The 20,883-nt window shown below is 65.1% G+C and overlaps 1 protein-coding gene across 3 annotated transcripts; it reads right to left on the bottom strand.

Annotated features, from left to right (window-relative positions):
• Positions 1-3,681: 3,681 nt before the first annotated feature.
• Positions 3,682-20,539, bottom strand: ZNF787 (zinc finger protein 787). 3 transcript variants are annotated; one of them, XM_036306588.1, is made up of 3 exons: positions 20,367-20,539; positions 10,513-10,601; positions 3,682-5,366 (listed from the first exon to the last, which is right to left on the bottom strand). In XM_036306588.1, the coding sequence occupies exons 2-3, from the start codon at positions 10,589-10,591 to the stop codon at positions 4,303-4,305; spliced, it is 1,143 nt and encodes a 380-aa protein (XP_036162481.1). In that variant the 5' UTR covers positions 10,592-10,601; positions 20,367-20,539; the 3' UTR covers positions 3,682-4,302. The 3 variants fall into 3 exon arrangements, with proteins under 3 accessions (XP_036162481.1, XP_036162484.1, XP_036162483.1); XM_036306591.1 differs by lacking the exon at positions 20,367-20,539 and adding an exon at positions 18,351-20,077; XM_036306590.1 differs by lacking the exon at positions 20,367-20,539 and adding an exon at positions 11,087-12,624.
• Between the last annotated feature and the right edge of the window lie 344 nt (positions 20,540-20,883).

Below are 20,883 nucleotides of genomic sequence, written 5' to 3'. Positions count from 1 at the left end.
GGCGGAGGAACCTGGAAAGCCGGCTGTCTCCTGAGGCCCCTGTGCCCCAGGATTCCTCCGCGGGGGTGGGCCCTGAGGTCCGCCGGTCCCAGAGCCCTCACCACGGGGATCCTGGGACCTCTGATCTATTGCGTCCGCCTCGGAGGTAGGACCCGAGTCGCTGGGCAGTGCCTGTCCTCCCTCTGAGCCTGCAGAGTGGATCCAATAAACACTGAGCATTTGGCAAACGTGTCCAGTGTCCTTCTTTATTCTTTTACTTTAATTTAAAAAAAAACAACTAAAAAAAACCCTGTTTTTTATTGATTCCAGAGAGGAAGGGAGAAGGAGAGAGAGAAACATCAATGATGAGAGCGAATCATGGATCAGCTGCCTCTGCACGCCCCCCACTGGGGATCCAGCCCACAACCCGGGCATGTGCCCTTGACCGGGAATTGAACCTGAGACCCTTCAGTCCGCAGGCCAACGCTCTATCCACTGAGCCAAACCAGGTAGGGCGACAGATTAATTTTAAAAGGCATTTGTCATTCACTGAGTATTCTCGAAGGATAATGTCGGGTGAGGAATGAGGACTCTGGGTATAAAAGTGTCTTGGGAAGTAACCTTTTCCACCAACTAGCTATTCCTTTTTTAAAAAATCTTATTTGTGACCAAACTATCTATCCCTGACCCAGATGCCCCTAGTATAGCCCCCATCTGTCATAATGATGTGAGCCATCAGAATGGTTCCTGCTTTGCAAGCTGGCCGCCACACCTGTTCTGTGAGCGGACGGACCAGGGTGGCTGTGGGCGTCTGGTTCAGACGTTTAAGTTCTGCTGCCTAGCACCTGGGGGAGACACCCTCCCCTGAGCCTCTGTTTCCTCATCTGTGAAACGGGGATAAGGCCTCTTAGGTGATGGAGGAAGCGGAAGCTGAGCTGTCACTCAGACCCCGCAGTGGGCTCTGTCCACGGTGCTGAAGGGTTCGCCCTGGAGGCACGGTGGGGGGCTGGGGGGGGGGGCGGGGAGTGGTTCTTGGGCAGGCTTTGTCCACACCAGCAGGAGAGGAGGCAAGATGGAGGAGGCCAGAAACACCCCCTCTCACCCACAGCCTCTTTGTGAGGTAAGCGGAAGGAAAATGATGAGTGGATTATAACACACACACACACACACACAAAGATGCATATAGTTGCCCAGCCAGCGTGGCTCAGTGGTTGAGCAGGAGGTCACGGTTGAATTCCCAGTCAGGGCACATGCCCGGGTTGCAGGCTCAATTCCCAGTGTGGGGAGTGCAGGAGGCAGGCGATCGAGGAATCTCATCATTGGCACTTCTCTCTCTCTCCCACTCTCTTCCTCTCTGAAATCAAGAAAAATATTTTTGTTAAAAGATGCATATAGCTGTTCCTCAGTAGCATGGGGGATTGGTCCCCGGACCTCCAGTGGATACCAGAATCCGTGGATGCTCCAGCCCTTATGTAACATGATGTGGCACAGTGGCCGGCAAACCCATTAGTCAACAGACCCAAATATCAACAGTACAACGATCGAAATTTCTTTTGAGAGCCAAATTGTTTAAACTTAAACTATATAGGTAGGTACATTGTTATTAACTTAATTAGGGTCCTCCTAAGGCTTAGGAAGAGCCACACTCAAGGGGCCAAAGAGCCGCATGTGGCTCTTGAGCTGCAGTTTTCCGACCACAGATGTGGTACGTATGTGCATGGAACCTGTAGTTGCCTTCCTCAGTCGCAATGTATGTAGAGTGTTTATCCCAGAGGCCACCCCCTTGGCCCCCAGAACCAACTCTACCAATTGGAAGAGACTCACAAAGTGGGTTGGGCCTGCAAGTTGCAAAGACCCCTGTTCGGGGGTCCTGGTACCAAGAGCCATCGGCACCCCTGCCTCTGGCTGGGGGGTGTCTGACGCTGAAGGACACACACACCACACACACCTCCAGCCAAGTGTCTCGTTCAATACGAATCCCCAGTGACGCCAGATTAACTGTCCCGAGAAGCCAGAAGCCAGATTGTTGTTAGTCCTCACCTGACGATATTTTTTCATTGATTTTTAGAAAGAGGAAGAGTGTGGGGGGGAGACAGAAACATCAAAGTGAGGGAGACACATAGATTGGTTGCCTCCGGCACAGTCTCCACCCCCAATACATGCAATCAAGGTAAGTGCCTTGACCAGGAATCGACCCTGGGACCCTGCGACCCTTGGATAGGTGGGCCAAAGCTCTAACCACTGAGATACCGGCCAAGGCCCACCCCTCCCCCCTTTAAAGTGACCTGAGTTTTCAAAATAAACCCATTCCAAGCAGGTGATGGCCCTCGAAAACCTGCCTTTCTGACCGACAATCACGCACAGGACGGCCTCATGCGTCCGGGAGAGCCACACCCCTTCGCCAGGTGGCGGGCTGCACGTGGTTTTGAGCCTCTGGGTCTCCACACCTGAGGCGGGGGTCGGGGCGGGGGGGGGTGGGGGGGGGGCCGAGGGCGGAGTGATCTGCTCCAGGGAAGCAGGGCCCCGTCTGGTAGATTAGGGCTCAACCCGGAAACTTCGCTTCCTCCTCCTCCAGCCCCTCCTCTGCCGCCAACCCCTCTCCTCCGCTGTAGTAGCGGGGGCACGGAGCCCTCCCTCCCCATCCCCAACCCCGGCCGCCTCTGCACAGCCTCCGCCGTCCAGCCCGGCTGCAAACGCCCTGGCAGGGCTCTCCCCCCCTACTCCCCTCCCCACGACAGAGCAGCCCGCGGCCGCCTCCCAAATCCTAGGGACGGGGGTCCCCAGGACCCTGGCCGTGGGTTCCGGGAACCGGGAGGGCATCAGAGGGCCCACCCTGACGAGCCCCCCACCCAGCAGCCCTCCGCTGCAGGACTGGCCGCTACAGCGACTGGGGGGACCCGGTCAGGCCCTGGACAACAGGCGCCGGGACCCCGTGCTGCGCCCGGCCGCCTCCCGGCTGGTTGGCCCCTGCAGACCGTAACTTCCCGCAGGCCCCTGTTCTGCTCCCAGGGTCGCTCTGAGGCTGGGAAGTGGCCGCCTTCTGCCCCCGTCGGGGGACGTGAGGAGGGAGAAGGGTGCGTTTCTGGCCAGTCCTCCGGAAGCCGACCCGGGAGGTCCACGGGGCGCCGGGAAGCTGACGGGGGCGTGGTGCGGGCCCTTCGCCCCGCGGAGATGAAGCCACCTGCCCCCGCTCAGGAGTGAGCACGACCCATGTGTCCACTTTAGAAAGCAGCAGTGGCCCTGGCCCGTGCGGCTCAGTGGATGGAGCCTCGGCCTGGGGAATGAAGGGGCCCGGGTTCGATGCGGGTCAAGGGGAGGGGGACGTTCCTTGGTTCAGGCTCTTCCCCGGCCCTTCGGGCGCGAGCAGGAGACAGCCAAGCCATGTTTTCCTCTCACACCCGTTTCCCTCTCTTCCACTCTCCCAGAAGATCAATGAAAAAATTGTCCTCGGGCGACAATTAACCAAACAACAAAGCAGCAGTCAGCTCCCGTCCCTCACGAGCCTGGGAGGTCCGCAGCCACCGCAGGTGCCCGGGCCGGGTCCCTCTCTAGGAAAACAGCGCAGCCCGCACCCAGGTGGTTCCGCACGGTCTCCGCGGGCAGCTCCCAGGCGGCTGCCCCTGCCCACACCCCGGCCCCGGCGCAGGGCCCCTGCTCAGCCTCTCCTCCTCCCTCTCCCTCAAGAACCACGCACAGCAGAAGTCGGATAGTGCCATTTATTGGCCCTGCACCCCTCCTCCACGCGCCCAGGCCGCGGAACAGGACGGTTCTCCGAGGGGCCCCTCTGCTCCGCACTCCAGCGCCCCCGACCCAGGACGGGGAGGGCGGGCTCGGGCGAGAAAGAGGACGGGGCCCGCGGGAGGGGAGAAAATAATGGTGACGGGGTGGGGTGGGTACAATTAAAAGAAAACTCTAAAAGGGAGAAGGACCCCTCTTTCCCTTCCCTGGGCCCCCCTCCAAAAGGAAGGGCCCGATTGCTCTCGGCTCTGTCACGCCCCCGACGGAGGGGAAGAGAAAGCGGGCACTGGTCTCGCGGGTGGGTTTGTCGTCGCTTGGTCGCTAGTTCACATCGTCTATCTCGGGCTCGGCCGAGAGCCTACAGGGGGCAGCAAGGTCCGCGCTCGGGCGCGGGGAGGGCGCAGCGGGCAAGGTGGCGAGGGGAGCACCCGGCGCCCCTCCCCAGGCCATTGCGCCCCGGGACGGGCCCGGGAGGGAGGTCGCTGCGGGTCCGGGCCCCTCGGTCCATTTTCTCCCCGGGTCTCTGGGTCCTGCGCCGTCGCTCCCGCCGAGCCCGAGGGGCCCTGCCCCCCCGGGCCCCCACCCCTACCGGGCCTCCCCGCCGCGGCACTCGCTGCACCGGCCGCCCGCTGCCTCGTCCCCGTCGTCCTCCTCTTCCCCGCCGGCGCGGTAGTAGCTCTGTCCGCAGCGGCTGCAGACGGAGGGCGCGCCCACCGCGTGGACCTTCTTGTGTCTGCGCAGCGCCGCGCCCTGCACGAAGCCCTCGCCGCACTCCACGCAGATGTGCGCGGGCTCCTCGCCGCCCGCCCCGAGCGCGTCCTCGTGCTGGGCGCGCTGGTGCGCCAGGAGCGCGGCCGCCTGCCCGAAGCCCTGGCCGCACTCCACGCACACGTACGGCTTGGGGGCGGGCGCGCGCCGGGAGCGGGGCCCCGGCGCCTTGGCCCCCGCGCCCGCCGCCGCCGCCCCCGCCGCGCCCTCCCCCGCCGCGCCCACCACGATGATGCCGTCGCCGTCGCCCACCGGGATGGCGATCTCGCCGTCCGCCGCCGCCGCCTCGTCGGGCGCCTTGGCCCGGCGCACGCTGGCCGCCAGCACCTTGGCCGCCACGCCGGGGCCCGACAGCTCGGGGTGCAGCCGCAGGTGGCGCGCCAGGCTCTTGGGCTGGCTGAAGCCGCGGCCGCAGCGCGGGCACACGAAGGGCTTGAGGCCGCTGTGCGAGCGCCGGTGCTTGGCCAGGCTCTTGCTCTGCGTGAAGCTGCGGCCGCAGTCGGGGCAGGCGTAGGGCTTCTCGCCCGTGTGGATGCGCTGGTGCTGCATGAGGTTGGAGCTCCAGCTGAAGCGCTTGCCGCACTCGGAGCAGGCGTAGGGCTTCTCGCCCGTGTGGATGCGCCGGTGCTGCACCAGGTGCGAGCTCTGCGAGAAGGTCTTGCCGCAGTCGGTGCAGGCGTTGGGCCGCTCGCCCGTGTGCGTGCGTTGGTGCCGCGTCAGCTTGGACCAGTGGCTGAAGCTCTTGCCGCACTCGTTGCAGATGTAGGGCGCCGGCGGGCGCGGCCGGGGCGGGGGGCCGGCCGGGGGCGCCGAAGGGGGCGGGGACAGCTTGGTGGGGGGCCAGGTGGGCACGTCGTCATCGTCCATGATGAGGATGTCCACTGGAAGACAAGAGTGGGAGGGGGAGTCAGAGACCAGCTCGGGCAGGACCTTCAGCATCAGCGCACAGGCGGGCCAGGGTGTTGTACCCCGCGGATCACATAAGGAAGCCCCAAGAAGTGGAATGAAAGGAGCCACATTTATTTCAAAGCCGGGACTAGGGGCAATTGCTCTCCAAATCTCGCAGTGCCCCCTTGGCCGAAACATCAGACTGATATAGGCAAATAGCACAAAGGCATTGATTACCTCTTGGGGTTTGGAATGAGGAACCTGGTTTGCAAAAAGCTTAGATTTACAGAAGCTTAGATTGAGCAAGTTAGTTATCTTACATGGATTAATTATAGTTTCGGGTCTTAGGACCACTGAGTCAGCGGAAACACATTATCTGGAGCCGCTGAGCCATTTAGAGTAATTGTGCTGTCCTGGTCTCCAGGTGCAGAGGAACGTGTTTCGAAAGACCAGTAAGATCACAATCGATGGGGGTATTCAAACCACAATCAATGGAGTATTCGATCGAATGGGATAACGTATATAAGTTCAGAAAATCAAAATAATTTTTCTATTATTTTAGCAAGCAGATAATTACAGAAACCAAGTCAGCAGGGTTAAAATATTAAACAGCAATTTTTACCCAAGCATGGTTGCCACCACGTTTTAAGGGCAGGGCTTCAACCCGCCCTCCTGCCTGCCCCCTGCACGGCTCTGACCTCTGGGCTTTGTCAGCGCACCCCCTTTCCCCCCACCACACACATGCACACACACGCACCTCTGCCCACTCCAGCACCACACAGACGGGCACCAAGCTCTCAACACTGTCCCTGAGCTCCCGCTGGCGAACCTGGGAGGACTGATGTGTGGACGCCAGCACCGCAGGCTGTGGCTGCTGGCTTATCCCCGCCAACTCTATCGGGGGCTCACAGGGACACCTTCGTACCTAAGACATGTTGTCAGTGTGTCCCAGGCAGATGGGCTTGCCATGTGGGGCCCAGACACGCACCCTAGGGGGCCTCTCAGTGAGCTGCCCAGTCGCCAGAGCTCCCTCCCCTGTAGGTGATGTCATCCTCCCCCCTCAGTGTTGGGACCCTCTGTATTTCTATGCATTTTGGGGGTCGCTTCCATCTCGCACACGTGGGACCTGTAGTTAAAGGCCCAAGATGGACCTGGATGGCTGTCACCCTGTCGCTGGCCGGCTCACACCCCTCACATCCCACCCTGGGAACTCCAGGCGGGGGCCACCCGGACCGCGGCCAGGGCAGCAGGCAGGGGAGCCAGCCAGCCCGGGGCGTGGTCTGCCCCAGATCCCGTGTTCACTGTGAGATGGTGCGCCACCTGCGGTGAGGCCTGTGCTGACCCCAGCACCTCAGCAGCGCCCCCCCAGGAGGGAGGGAGAATCCGTGATGACAGCCGGGAGTTGGTGCAGCGCGGGCACTGCCAGGGCACCAGCTCAGGAGCCTGGACACCCTGCCGGCGGATGTCCAACACAGGAAATGATACATTTTCTTCTTCTTTTTTTAATCCTCACCCGAGGATATTTTCCCATTGATTCTTAGGGAGAGTGGAAGAGGGAGGGAAAGACACAAGATACATTGATGTGAGAGACACACATGGATGGGTTGGCTCCTGCATGAGCCCTGATAAGGGCTCTGGCCGGGGAGGAGCCTGCAACTGAGGTACGTGCCCTTGACCAGATTCGAATCCGGGACCCTTCGGTCCGCAGGCCGCTGCTCTGTCCACTGGGCAACACCGGCCAGGGTGTGGTAACATTTCTGAGGTTCCCCCAACGCCCTGGTGTCTTCGCCCTTGACTGGGCAGCACAGCGGAGCGGCGAGGTCAGGGACCGACCAACAGCGGGGCGCTGGCCTGGGGATGAATGGCAGGTGGGAGGCCTGCTCCCGGGAACTTGAGTTCAGTCCCACGTAGACACGCGGGGCTGGGAGTGTGCGGCCGGAAGTGACCATGGAAACGACTTCAGGCCTTGACGACGGTAGAACTCGCTGTGGGGTCCACAGCCCCCGGCAGGGCGGAGGCAGCCAGGCCCCGGTGAGTGTCCCTCCGCCTCTCGAGCCGCTTCTCCGCGGGGTGGGGACGGGCTGGAACCTCTTCTTCAGACGCCGGGTCCTGAAGCCCGACCTCCTGGTCCGCACCGGGGCCCAGGGCACCGGGTCTGTGAAGCCACTGCCTCAGGGAGGGAGTCTTTCACCCGGGACGACCTGGGGAAAGGCTGCCCATGGCTCCTCCTCCACGGGGTGGGGGCTGGGAGGGCTGTCCCAGGCTCGGCCTGCCCCGAGGGCCCCAGGCAGCTCCCAGCCCCAGGAGCCCGGACGCTGTTCTCCTGGTGGAGGGCGCTCGGGCTGCCGGTCAGTCCCCTTCCCCCGCCAGGAGCCCCAGCAGGGCCTGAGCCTGAACAAGCCAGTCTCCGCGACTCCGAGGCCACGTCCCTGTCGGGGAGACTCACGCTGAGGGCTGCAGGGCCGCCAGGAAGTAGGCTCCCTCCCACGCCCGCCTGCCCTTCCTCCGGTTCCGGTGGCCTCCCGGGGCGATGGCTGGGCCAGGCTCATCTCAGGGCCCATGGCAGCCGCTGGATCGCACAGCAGTGGCCGAGTTAACCACTGGCACCGCCCTCCGGCCTGCTGCCCAGGCCATTCCAGTCCTTTGGCGGAGCCACTCTTGGGGGGTCCCCCAGGTCCCGCCTCGCTGCCTCCTGTCTTCCCTCCACTCTCCCCGGGACCTTTGCTCCCCGCAGCACTGTCCTCCGCCGGTCACGCCCGGCATGTGCTTCGGCGGGCAGCCCTTCTTTGGCGAGGCCCGTGCTGGGCGAGGCGCCTCCAGAGGCTGACTGTGCGGAATCCGTGTGTGACGCTGAACAAGTTAGGGCTCCCGTCTGCGCTGCGGACGCGTCCGTGCTGGGGTCCCGTGCCAGGGGGGTCACAGGCCAGTGAGCGGTGCAGGGCATGGGCACCCCTCCAGATGAGCCAGGACCTGGCTCCATTTCAAGAGGCTCGCGCTGGCAGCTGTGGAGGCAGGGATGGTGGGGCGGTCGGTGCAGCCATTGATCCTGGTGTTGAGACGCACGGTTGGGGCCCAGCAGGCCCGACGGCCTCATGCAGGAGAGACGCACGGAGTCCAGTGTCCGGCGGGGAGGGGCGCAGGGCGACTCCTGGGCTGGCACCGCCCACTTTCTCTTCGGAGCGGTCTGACCTCCTCAGAGCTCTGCTGAGCGGTCCGACCTCCTCAGAGCTCTGCCGGGGCCTTGGCACCGCCCCCATCGTCCAGATCCTCTCTGCCCATTAGGGCTCAGCGCCCCCTCACTGCTCCTCCTCCGCACAGGCCGTCCTTCTCCCCCTCGGTCACTCCTCTGTGGGCAGCCGGCAGAGGACCGGCCGGAGGTACTGGGGCGCCTCAGGGCCAGACGGCTCCTTGTGTTGGGAAGAGAGCCCCGCAGGCGGGCCTGCTGCCTGGGGGTGCCCACTCACCTTTCCATGGGGGCCGCCCCGCCTGCCATGCGCCGACCCGCCCCAGGCCCCACGTCCCTCACCGACAGGCCAGCGGGAGAAAGACCTCGTGGGCCTGAGCCCAGCACCGTCCGTCACAGGCGGCCCGAGCTCAGCCGACGCAGGGACGCAGCCAGGCCGCAGGGCCTATTGGTGCGCCAGGGGCGGCCCCCAGAGAGGTTTCCAACAGGGGGTGACGGGGTGACGGCATGACCGTGGGGCAGCCAGCTGGACAGGGGGCGAGGCCCGCCTCGGAGGTTGTCTGAAGAAGGTGACCGGCAACCTTAGAACTAAACTCCCCTGACTCCCCGGCGCACGCGCATGTTGGAGGGAGACAACCTGGGACCCTGGACCCGGACTGGGTGCTGGATGGCAGCAGGAGTGGCAGGTCATGGGAGACACACGGTTGTAGCCGGGTGGGGGGTCTTGTTTGGGTTTTAGTCCTGATCTGCTGGGGAATGTGTAGGCGGAGTGAGATAATGTGGGGGTTTAAAATGCCGCAGGACGTCGTAACGGGTGTGGCTCAGTGGATAGAGCGTGGGCCTGCGGACTGAAGGGCCCCAGGTTCGATTCCGGTCAAGGGCATGGACCGTGGTTGCAGGCACATCCCCAGGAGGGGGCGTGCAGGAGGCAGCTGATCGATGTTTCTCTCTCATCGATGTTTCTCACTCTCTATCCCTCTCCCTTCCTCTCTGTAAAAAGTCAATAAAATATTTTTTTTTTTTAAAGCTTAAAAATAAATAAATAAATAAATAAAATGCCGCAGGCAAACACGAACCCACACCCCCAGGGCGGCTGGTGGGGCGACGCGGAGCCGTCACCGTGTGGAACTGCCTCCATGAACCAGACCCGCCAGCTAATGTTTAAAGGGCACGGAGGCCACGCGCGTGTGGCAGGGAGGCGGGCGGCGGCCCAGGGAACCGGGGCGATGGGGCGGCCCCCCTCCGTCGGGTGCGGGAGGGGCTGTCGGCCCGCTCACCCCCCGGGGACCAGTCCTGGGGCGCCGACAGCGCCTCCGTGTGGAGGACGTTTTAGAGACGAGGCGGCCGCTCACTTCCGCTACGGCGCGGGCGGGGCGGGGCCTGGAGAACCGGAAGTGCTTCCGCTCAGGCCCTTTACGCAGCGTCTGCGACCACGTGGCGGCGAGGTCCTGGCTCGAAGCCGCCCCGGCCGAGGTGGAAGCCCGGGACGGGAACACGCTGCCTCCTTGGGGTGAGTTTTACTGAACCCGGACCATGTCTGACTGAGCGACACCCGTTTCCGCGTTTGAAGGGCGAGATCTCACCTGGGAACCCCGATGCCCAGCGCTCCCCGCGGCAGGCTCCCCCAGCCCGTCCCGCCCGTCTCCCAGCACCGGCGCTGGGTTGGCCGCCCCCGGCCTAGTTTCCTGCCCGGGGAAACCGAGGGCCACAGAGACGGGGCAGGCCCAGGGCTCTGGGGGAGCAGGGGCGGCCCGGGCCCCTGGGTGCTGGGGAGCGGCCTGTGGCCTTCGGGGAAGGACGCCTACCGAGGGGCGGGGAGGCGGCCTGTCGGGGTCCGCCCAGGCGGGGTTACGGTGCTTACGGTGCGGGGCCTCCGGAGGGAGGCTGGGTGATCCCAGGGAGCCCAGGAGGGGTCAGGGCGAGGGCGCGGGTCAGCTGACCGCCGGCCGCCTCACCTGGGTTCTCGTGACTGGCCATCTGCTGGTCCTCGGAATCCAGCGGCCCCGGAGACCAGGCCTCTTCCCGCAGCTCCATGTGTGGGTCCCTGTCGGGAGGGAGGGAACAGGACAGCTCACCGGAGGGCAGGGGCGCTCGGCTCCCACCCGCGCTTGAGCTGAGGCCCCGCATGGCCCTGCGGACAGCGGGACGGTGGGGACCGCCCAGGCTGCAGCCGTCCAGAACCCCCGGCCTCCTTTCCCACGCGTGCGGAGACTTGCGGACACGCGGCCCCCGCCCTTCCCCGCACTCTCAGGTACGGAACCCCGCAGGGCCAGGAGGCCTGGCCTGCAGGAGAAGCGGTGCGAAGGGGGCACCGTCACACCGTTTAGCAGATGCCGAAGCTGAAGCCAGCACACCGGCCGAGGCGGGGCCGCGAGGTCACCCGGTGGGTGGGGGCTTAGGACGGGGGCTCAGGCCTCAGAGGGAGACTTGCCCGCCTGCAACAATCTTCCCCTGGGCCGCGGGCTGTTCCTTCCTCAGAGACACCCCTCCCCCCTCCTAGTGGCCCTGTGACCACTGGGTGCCCAGCACCTGCAACAGGCTGCCCGGCAGTGAAACCGACACGGCCCACGTGACCCGGCCCATCGAGGTGGCCCCTGGCCGGTGACCGCTCCTCCGGCTCAACACAAACTTCTTGCACCAAAAAAGGTCATCACAGCGAGATTCCGATCAGGGAAAACTGGAAGGAACCGGAGCCCCGTGGGCGGGCAGTGAGGGCAGCAGGGGGCGCCCACAGGTGGCACCGCCGGGAAGCAGCTGCCCTGCTGATGACAGGAGAGCGACTGTAACCTTTTCCTGAAACCTTCCTTTCCCAGTCGTTTACAGTAAGGGATGGAGGGCCTCTGTGCTGAGGGGAGACTGCAAGTGGGTGTCCTGGTGGCCACGAGGGCTGTGTGTGACATGGGAGGGCGCAGGGGCCGCCTGGCCGGCGTGGCGCAGAGGTTGCGCCTCGGTTCAGTTCCTGGTCAGGGCGCATGCCGGGGCTGTGGGCTCCATCCCCAGAGGGGAGCGTGAGGGGGCAGCCGATCACTGGTTCTCGTCATTGATGTTTCTACCTCCCTCTTCCTTCTTCTCTAGAATCAACGAAAATATATTTAAAAGTAATAATCTTGGGCACTCGGGCCACACCTGGTAGACACGGGCACCCACAGGGGCCCACGCCGGTCGCCCCGCAGCCGCTGTGGGAACGGCCTGGCGGGTCCTTGGGGGGGAAGCAGTTACCAGGGGAGTCTGCGGCTCTGCCCCAGGGGTGCCCTGGCTCTGCCCCAGGGGTGCCCGCGCTGCCAGGGCAGTGCTGCTCCTAACATCGGCCGGAAACCAGAGGACCCAGAGGCGGGCGAGAGGGGCAGCCACCAAGGGCCGCCCGGGTGTCCAGGACAGAGCGGCTGGCACTCGGGTATCTCTGGCAGGAGGGCTGCTCGCTGTGTGTGAACGACAGGGAACTGCACGTGTTGGTAAAGGGGAATGTTGCAGCGTGCATGGCCCAGTTAAAAAGCGGGTAGGCTTTAAACAGTTGCGTGGCCTTCTGTTTACACCGTCAACATTAAACATGCGGAAAAGAATGAATAGGAAGCTGCCGGGCATGTGTGGGTGGCGGTGGCGGTGGGCGGGAGAGGCTGCTGCTCTGCCTTCCTGGCCAAACTCGTTTGCCAGGGGCTCCGGTGCTGCCTGGAGTAGCCGGGTTCGCAGCCAGAGGGGGACTTGCCGCCGAGCCTCCAGCGGGGGCAGCAGGCGTCCTCTCCCTCCAGGGGAGTCGGGGGCCGTCCTGGGCTAAGCAGTCCGGGACGGTGGTCCTGTCTGCAGCGGTCAAGGTCGGCACCTAAGACCCCCACGCGCCCCGCAGGTGCTTACAGCCAGGAGCCCACTGCCAGGGCACAGCAGAGACCAACACGGAAACGCCACGCACATGGTTTCCATGCGGGAGAGCCAGGAAGACAGTGAGGGGGGGACGAAGCAGGAGGGCTGGTCTCGAGAAAAAAATCTGCCCTGAACAGTCCACTCGGCTGGTTAATCTTGACTTCAAGGCCACAGCAGGTACAACAAGTGCTCAGCCCTTCTTCCTGGAGCAGCTCTCCCCTCCCCTCCCCTCCCCTTCCCACCCCCACCCGGGGAGAGTGCCGCTGTGCAGGAGGAAGTCTTATCTCTGGCGGCAGGGAGGCCGGCGGAGGGAGAAATCTGTGCAGACTGTGGTCACAGGACCTCTTCCCCTGTGTCCCAGTCCCCTGCCGCCCTGCGGCTCCAGCCCGGCCCGGCCTCCCGGCCATGGAAACAGTTCTCAGGCTCCTGTTACCTGAGTCCTCCCAGCTGGAAACCCTAAGAGCCTGCAAGGCAGGGGACCTTGCTCCCTGCAGACAGCGGGGAGGCGACCGGGACTGGCGGGTGGGGGTGGGGCCTGTGCCTCTCAGGGACCTGCATGCACTGGGCCTCAGCCCGCAGGTGCCTGCCGAGCCGCACGTGAGGACCAGGAGGGTGCCAGCTGCGAGGGTCCTGGGGAGCCTCAAGGGCATGCAGCCCTGGCTGCTGGAGGGTCGGACTGAAGGGTCCCAGTTCGATTCCGGTCAAGGGTACATGCCCAGGTTGTGGGCAGGGGGCAGCGGATCAGTGATTCTCTGCCATCATTGATGTTCCTATCTCTCTCTCCCTTCCTCTCTGTAGTCAGTAAAAATATATTTTTAAAGAAACTACTGAAGATTGCACGTAACACTTAAATAAGGGGCATTCCCTGCAGGTGACGCAGGTCCTTCCTCGCCCGCCTGCTCAGTCCCTTACTCACTCACACAGCTGCTGAGCCTCTGGTCCTGCCCCCTCCCCCCGGGGTGACTGCACAGTCGAGAAACCAGGGCCGTGGCCTGGGCAGCCCCAAACCACTAGCAGGGCCCACAGCGCGGAGGGCAATGCGGAGCCAGCCTGACCCTGGAATGGGACAACTTCTGAGGCTGCAAGGGGGCTCCTGTCCTGCTCAGCCTCCCACCCAGCTCCCCCAGTTCTCAGCTGGAAGCTCAAAGCCCCCCACAGTCCCCGCTCCCCAGCCACCCCGGGCTGGCTGGGCCCTGGGGCGACCCAATTAGCAGGCAGAGCTGTGGGGCCCGGGGCTGGTAAGCTGCAGACAAATTACTGTTATTGTGTTATTAGCTCCCTCCCACCTCCCTGGAAGCCTGCCCGCCAATTACCCGCTTTCTTCTGCTGCCAGCCTCCTCCCTGCAGCCTCCTGGCTTCTCCTCCTCCCCTGGCAGGAAACGCTGCCCCCCACTGTCTGCTCTCTGCCCCAGACCCGCTCTCATGTACCTGCTGGCTTTCTCCCCACCCCCTGCTTCCCCTCCATCTCCTCCCCTGACCTCCCGGCCACTCCCTAACCACTGCCCCCTCCCACCCTCTGGTCACCAAATCCAGTGGCTACTTCTCAGCCTTGACGCCCACCCTGCAGTCACGTGCATGTGTGCTCCCCTTACCCCCCTCCACCTCACACCACAGACGAACACATCTTTGTAAGTCACTCCTTCCAAACAAACGTTAAAAAGGGGCCGGGCCAGCCTGGCTCAGTGGTTGAGCATCGACCTATGAACCAGGCCACGGTTTGATTCCCCGTCAGGGCACAGGCCCAGGTTGCGGGCTCCATCCCCAGTGTGGGGCGTGCAAGAGGCAGCCGATCCATGGTCCTCTCTCATCACTGATGTTTCTATCCCTCTCTCCCTCTCCCTCCCTCTCTGAAATTAATAAAAGTATATATTTCTTAAAGGCAAAGGATCAGAACAGCCATGTCTCCAAAGAGAACGTGCCCGGGGCTGCCAGGCAGGTGACAAGATGCCCAACGTCGCCGCCACGGGGACCCACGTGCACATGAAGCCGGTGCGGGCCGCACGCTGCTGGTGGGCACGAGAGCAGCGACAGGTGGGCCGGACGGGGTGCAGGAGCCGTGCACTGCGGGGGGACCGTGGGACCCGCAAACCACTTCTGCCCCCCCCCCAGAAATGACAGGTCCACACCACACAGCACACGCCCCACAGAGGCAGGGTCACAGGGCCCGAGTGCCCACAGCAGACAGCGGACGGACACCTGCGGCTCCTCCGCGGCCCTCCCACAGGAGGCGGGGCCATGTGCTCCCCGAAACACTGGCCCAGCGAACAAGTGCGAGTCCGTGGACGCGCGCCCACACAGGCAGTTGGGGGACCACAGGAGGCCCCCAGAGCGCTGTGCTGACAGACACCCCCCAGCCGACACCAACAGCCCTGAGCGGGCAGCGTGGGAATCCCCTCGGCACGCTGGGTTTTACAGGCGGCTCAGGTCACGTCACCCCGCCTCACCCAGCCCCCCGCACGTGCCCTGCACCGACTCCAACACCTGTCCCCCCGGCAACGCACTGCCCTCGCCCCTCACTCCCAGCCCACCGCGCCTCTGGAAAGCCTGCCAGTCCCCCACCGCGGCCTGCCGGCTCACCTTTCCAGGGTGAGCTGGGTCCCCGCCCCAGGCGCCTGCCCCAGATCACATCGCAGGCCTCCCCCTCCCCCAGCGTCCACAGGTGCTTCCTCCAGGCTGCTGCCCACAGCTGCTGACTCAGCGCCGCCTCGGACCCTCACACCGACTGCAGCCGCGGTCACTCCTGGGCCACAGGCCGCAGTGGGAAGCCCCACAGCACGAGCCTGCCCCCACTTCCCTTTTGTGTGAGCTCTTTGCCCCTCCCTCTGGGCCCCAAACCTGGTGCCCCCCCCCCCCCCTGCGGCCAGAGCATCCCCGCCCCCAGCAGGGTCTGTACAGAGTCCCCCCGCCTGGGCGGGTGGGAGATTAGTCCCAGCTGTGACCTGCGCCTCCCTCGGTCCCAGGGTGGGTGACAGAGCTGACAAGGCAGGCCCCGCTCCTCCTTGCTCTCGCCTGAGCAGGTGCCTCTGGGAGCCTCACTGCTTTATTCCTCCCCCCTCACCACCTGGCCTCCAGGCCTCCCAGACTCACACCTCGCTGCCAGCCACCGTCTGTCCTCGGCAGCTCCCCAGGGCGCACACTGGGCCGCACACTCCCTTTCTGCAGAGACGGAGAAGTTCTAGAACTCCTAGAACCTTGACCTGCGGCAGGCCCACCTGGGAGTGGCAGGGACACAGCCCTGGCCACCTGCTGCCAACCAGCATTTCCAGATTTTAAAAGTTGGTGAGTAACTGAAAATTGTTTTAACAAAGACGCTCTGCAGGCCAAAACCCTGGAGCACCCCGGCCACCTGTGCTGTCGCCCCTCTCCGGCCGGCCTAGCCTGGGGGGGGGGGGGGGGGCGGCGGCACTCTCCGGCCCTGGCCTTTCTTGCAGGCGCTTCCAGGGTTGCTGCCAGGCCCACGACAACAGCACCTCCCCCAGGAAGCCTGCCCTCAGCTCACTGTCCTGCCTCTCAAACAGCAGAACGAACGTTCACCAGGCACAGGCCCCCTGAAGACCCCAGGCGCGGGGTGTGTGGGCACGATGTGCTGTGGGCACCATAGCCTGATCCCCAACCACCCGGGGAGAGGAGGACAAGCTGCGGCAGGCTGCCGGGCCGGGCTCGCCGCCCCCCCCCACGTGACCTTGGCGTCAGGATCAGTGAGTGGAGGTGTGAGGTGCCCCTGAGCCAGGCACTTGGTGAGGGCCCAGTACTGCTGACGGAGCTCAGACAAGAGGGCAGTGGCCAGCGTCACCGCCAGAGCAGCAGGCTGGGGGTCCCGGGCCGGCCGGTCTCCAGGGCAGCTCTGCCCCTCCCCTAGGACATGGCACTTGTCCCTGCCCCTCCCATCACTACAGCTGAGTCCTGCATCCCTGGGGGACCCCCATCCCATCCCAACCCCAGCAGACTGCGAGCGCTGGGAGGAGAGGGGCTGGCTCCAGCACAGACCCGCACACAGCAGCCCCAGGAGCCCAGCTCTGACTCGCCTGGGCTGGAGGCTGGGCCCCCAGCATCAGTGAGGCCACACAGGCTCCCCTTTCCCTCGGGAGAGAAGCGGTGTTCTGAGCCCAGAGGCCAGGGCAGACTGACCGGGAAACCCCGCGCCCTGTGCTCCTGCAGCAGGGCTGCTGGTCTGGTGGTGCGACAGCCCCAGCTCCCCTCCTGCCCCCGTGAGAGTCCTGCCTGACATCTGGGGCTGGTCTCAGAGTCAGCCAGCAGCTGGCGGCACCCCCAGCCCCATGACAGATGCCTACGAGGCCGCAGGTCAGCAGCCTGGCCCCCCAGACCCCAACCTCGGGCAGAGGGAGTCAGTCCCCAGCGTGCCTCCCCGGGAAGGGCCGAGCTCTGGAACCGCCGGCAGCCGTGCCCATTGCTGTGCGGGGCCTGCACTGGACTCAGTCCCCTAACACGGGACCACCTCCACCCCCGGCCTCTGGGGGCTCTGAGAGAGTGGGGCACAGGCAGGCACCTGGCAGTGCTCGGTGAGCGAGAGCGGGCACCTTCACCGTCAGGGAGGAGCGTGAGGTCAGGAGGCCTTTGCCACTGGCCTCCTGGAGTCCAGGGTCCCTTGGTCAGGTCCTCTGTCCTTGGAGACGGGACAGCCCACCGCCCTGGGCATCCTCCCTGAAGCAGGGTTCCTCGGCGAGTGGGAGGGAAACAGCGATGCACACTGGCCCGTCCGGCACCGGCCCCCTCCCTCGCACAGCCTCTCCCCGAGCATCAGGCGAAGCGGTGAGGCAGTGACACTCGTCTCGGGAGAAGCTGCTGTATAAACGTTACCCTGCCATTCGGGCTGCTGTGCACACCTGCTGCTGACACAACGGGAGTCAAACCTCCGTTTGCAGCAGGAGACCTGGAAACTCACAAACCACCCATCATGTTGCCAGCCAACACTACGGCTTTACAGGTTATGCTCCTGTGCCCGCGGACCAGAACCGCAAACACTGCTTTAATGGCTTTCCCGTTGACTCAGTGGCTTCAGGAATGTTGTCCGTTGACTCAATGGCTCCAAGAACTAAAACTATAATTAACTTGTAGCGATAACTAACTTTGCTCAGTTTGCTTCCGTACAACCTGCTTTCACAGGATCGCTCCACATTCCAACATCCAGCAGGACGTGGTTTTCGTCCTTATAAGTTCGGTACTGGAGTCACTCGGGGCTTCGAGATTTGGAGAGCTAATGCCCCCGCGCAGCCGCCGGCTTTTGAATAAAGACTCCTTAATTTGACTTTTTGGGGGTCCTTTGTGCAATTCTCGGGGTACATACAGCACCAGCCCTCAGGCGGTGAGGTTCTGGCAGCATCAAATGCTGAGGAACAAGGCCTCGGGTCTGCGGACCCTGGAGACAGAGTTTTGGTCAAACCAGAGATAACATCCAGGCCTGGGTGGCTCAGCTCCAGGCGGGGAAAGTGGCAAGGGCGGACAAAACAACAGTGCCTGCCGACAGGACCCGCTGCAGTGACCTGTGACCCCTGCCCTGGTGCTGACCAGTCAGCAGTGACCACAGCCCTGAGGGACACACCTGGAACGCTGCCGAATATCCTACTGAGGCCCTCCCCCAGGCTTCCCCTAGAAACCCTGCCTTTCCACAACAGAGTGAAACCTGTAAGACAGCCCTGGCCGGTGTGGCTCAGTGCACAGAGGGGAGGCCTGCGGACTGAAGGGTCCCGGGTTCGATTCCCGTCAAGGGCACGGACCTCGGTGGCAGGCTCCTCCCCAGCCTGGGCCCTGGACAGGGCATGTGCAGGAGGCAACCAACCGATGTGTTCACATCGCTGTTTCTCTCTGGCTTTCTCTCTCTCTCTCTCTCTCTCTCTCTCTTTCACTCTCTAAAATCAATGGGAAATATCCTAGGGTGAGGATTAAAAAAAACCTTTAAGACAAAGAACCCGGCACCCACCTCTCCCTCCGCCCTAAGGGGTGTGTCCTTGCGCCCTTTCTCCAGGGCCCTTCTCTGTAACACCGGCTGGCTCGCTTCTGGTGCCTCCCTGACTTGCTCTCTAAGGGCCAAGGCAGCCAAGACCAGGCTCATTCCTGCCACTGTGATCTTTCCTCCTCTTCTCAAGTCCCTCCTTCGCGCCGCGGTCCCGCTGTAATAAATGTACTCAGTCACCTGAACTCGCGTTGTGAAATCTTCCCTGTACAAAGTCAAGAACCAGGAGAGCACGCGGGTAACATCACCCCCAGCGGGGCTCCCAGGGCTCCGGGAACCGCTCTGCACCCCCAACCCCTCTGCCCGGCCCTGGGCCTGGCCCCTGGGAGCCCCGAGCCGTGCGTGCCCACGGACCTCCCCTCCCGCCCGAGCAGGGGCTGCACCGGCCGCGTGGCCACACAGGGCGGACACGGCTTGTCCAATGAAGAGTGGGCTGTGCTCGCCACCTTAGGGGAAGAGGAAGTGACAGGGCCAAGGTCACGGGGCTGGAGAAGGGGCAGTGGGCAGCCCGGGGGCACCTGGCTTCGCGGCCCTCTGCACCCCCTACCCCCTCCGCGGGGTGTGGGAAGGAGGCCCTCCAAGGTCAACACTGTCGCCATCCCTGCTCCATCCGGGCAGAGCCCCAGCTGCCTTACCTAAGGTCCCAGAGGTCTGAGTGCGGGGCTGGGGTTCAGACCCAGAGCGTCTGCCCGAGAGCCGGGCCAGCGCCGGGATACACCCTCCCTGCACCCCGGGGGCGGGGAACGGGGGGCGGGCTGGCTCTGGGAGGCTTCCAGAAGGAAAAGGCAAAGACGAGAGATAAGGCCAGGAGGAATCTGATATGAACGCTCCCCGGGCAGAGGCGGCCGCGCGGCCAGCTGCGCCGGCAAAGAGGCTTACAGACTCCGGAGGAGCTAAGCCAGGATCAGCGGCACCTGTGCGCCCGGCCAGGCCCGCTCCGCCGCGCCCGGGGCCCTCGGCATTGCCCAACCTGGGGCCTGGCACCAGCCAACACCGGGGAGCCCAGCCAAGTCCCTCCTCTGGGCCGGGCTGATGGCCCCCCCCCGCCCCGGGCTCCCGCGGCCTCTCCACAGGGTCCTGGACAGCGGGTGGGGCTGTGTCCAGCTCTGCGTCCCTGCCCCGGGCCCTGTCCTTGGTGCCCGCACCGCGGACCCTGTGTCCACTCCCGCTGCCGCCTCTCAAGCCTGTGGGTCACTTTTCCGTCTGATCTGGCAGGACCCCGCGGGTCCGAGGGGCCCTCAACTCCGTGGCCTGGGGTGTCCCCCTTGGCGGCCGGGAGCGGGGAACCCAGCGGGCCCGGCCGCCGCCGCCTTCGCCCTGCACCGCGGACCACACGGGGCCTGACCTTGGCCCAGCCGCTCCCCCTCGCGGGGCGCACGCGCTCTCCGCCCCCGCCCGCGCCCGGCGAATGAATGAGCCTCTGCCGCCGAAATGCCCGCGGTTACCGCCCGGACCAAAGTCCGCACGCGGCCCGCCCGGGGCAGCAACGGGCCCAGGTGCTGTGAAAAGGGGAAGGAGCGGGGGACAGGCTTCCGGTCAGGCAGGCTCCTCCGCGCGGCCCCCGCCCCCACCGGGGCCTCAACTTCCCTCCGGAGTCGCCACCACTTCCGGCCACCACTGGCCGGCAGGATTTTGGGGGGAGGGGGGGTGGCGGTGGCTGGGAGCCGGGACTGCGGCGACCCCACCCGGAGCCGAGCCCCAGGGCCAAGCCCCCGGCGCTGCGCACGCGCGCTCCTCCCGAGCGCGCGCCCGACCTGCACGGCCGCGCACGCGCACTCCCCGCCCCGCACGCGCTCCCCGGCGGGACCCCCCGCCCCGCCGGCCGCGCGCCCTCACGCCCCCCCAGCGGCGCGCACGCGCACTCACGCCCAGTCGCGCTCGCCGTCCGCCTTCCCGCCCGCCCCCCGTCCGCAGCCCGGCTCCGGAGGCGCGCCCCCCGGCCCTGGCCGCACGCCCCTCCGGCCCCCCGCACCCTCCCCTCACCTCCTCGGTCCCGGGGCCGCCGCGCCGCACTCCTCCTCCTCGCGCCTCCCTCACGGATGGTGGCAGCGGCGGCAGCGGCGACTCAGACCCTGGGGTCAGGGGGACGGGCGCCCAGGCCGGAAGTGACCTTCCTGGCCGCTTCCGCCCGCGCCGCTCCCCCCTCCCCCCAACCCCCTCTGGCCGCCACCCCGTTCTGGCCGCTCTAGGAAGGTGAGCCCGCGACCCCCTTGGCCGCCGCCCCCGCCCCCCGCCCCCCGGCTCGATGGTGCGGAGCCGGCGCTCAGGAAACCACTTCCGGGCACGTCTAGGACGCGGGTCCTCCGGCCGCGCTCTATGGCGCCGCGCGCGGAGGGGCTGCGGCCCCGCCCCCTCCCCCGAACGGAGGCGCGGGCTCGGCCCGTTAGGCGGAGACTTCCGGTGTCTGGGGAGGTGCCCCCCTCCCCCCGCACCCCGGGAGCCGGGCCCTGGCGCCTGCGCAGTGTGCTCCCCGAGCCGGGCCGCGGGCGGGAGGTGCGCG

Source organism: Myotis myotis, unplaced genomic scaffold, assembly GCF_014108235.1.
Source record: "Myotis myotis isolate mMyoMyo1 unplaced genomic scaffold, mMyoMyo1.p scaffold_m19_p_42, whole genome shotgun sequence".
Classification (NCBI taxonomy): Eukaryota; Metazoa; Chordata; class Mammalia; order Chiroptera; family Vespertilionidae; genus Myotis; species Myotis myotis.
This window is presented reverse-complemented; position numbering and strand designations above follow the sequence as displayed.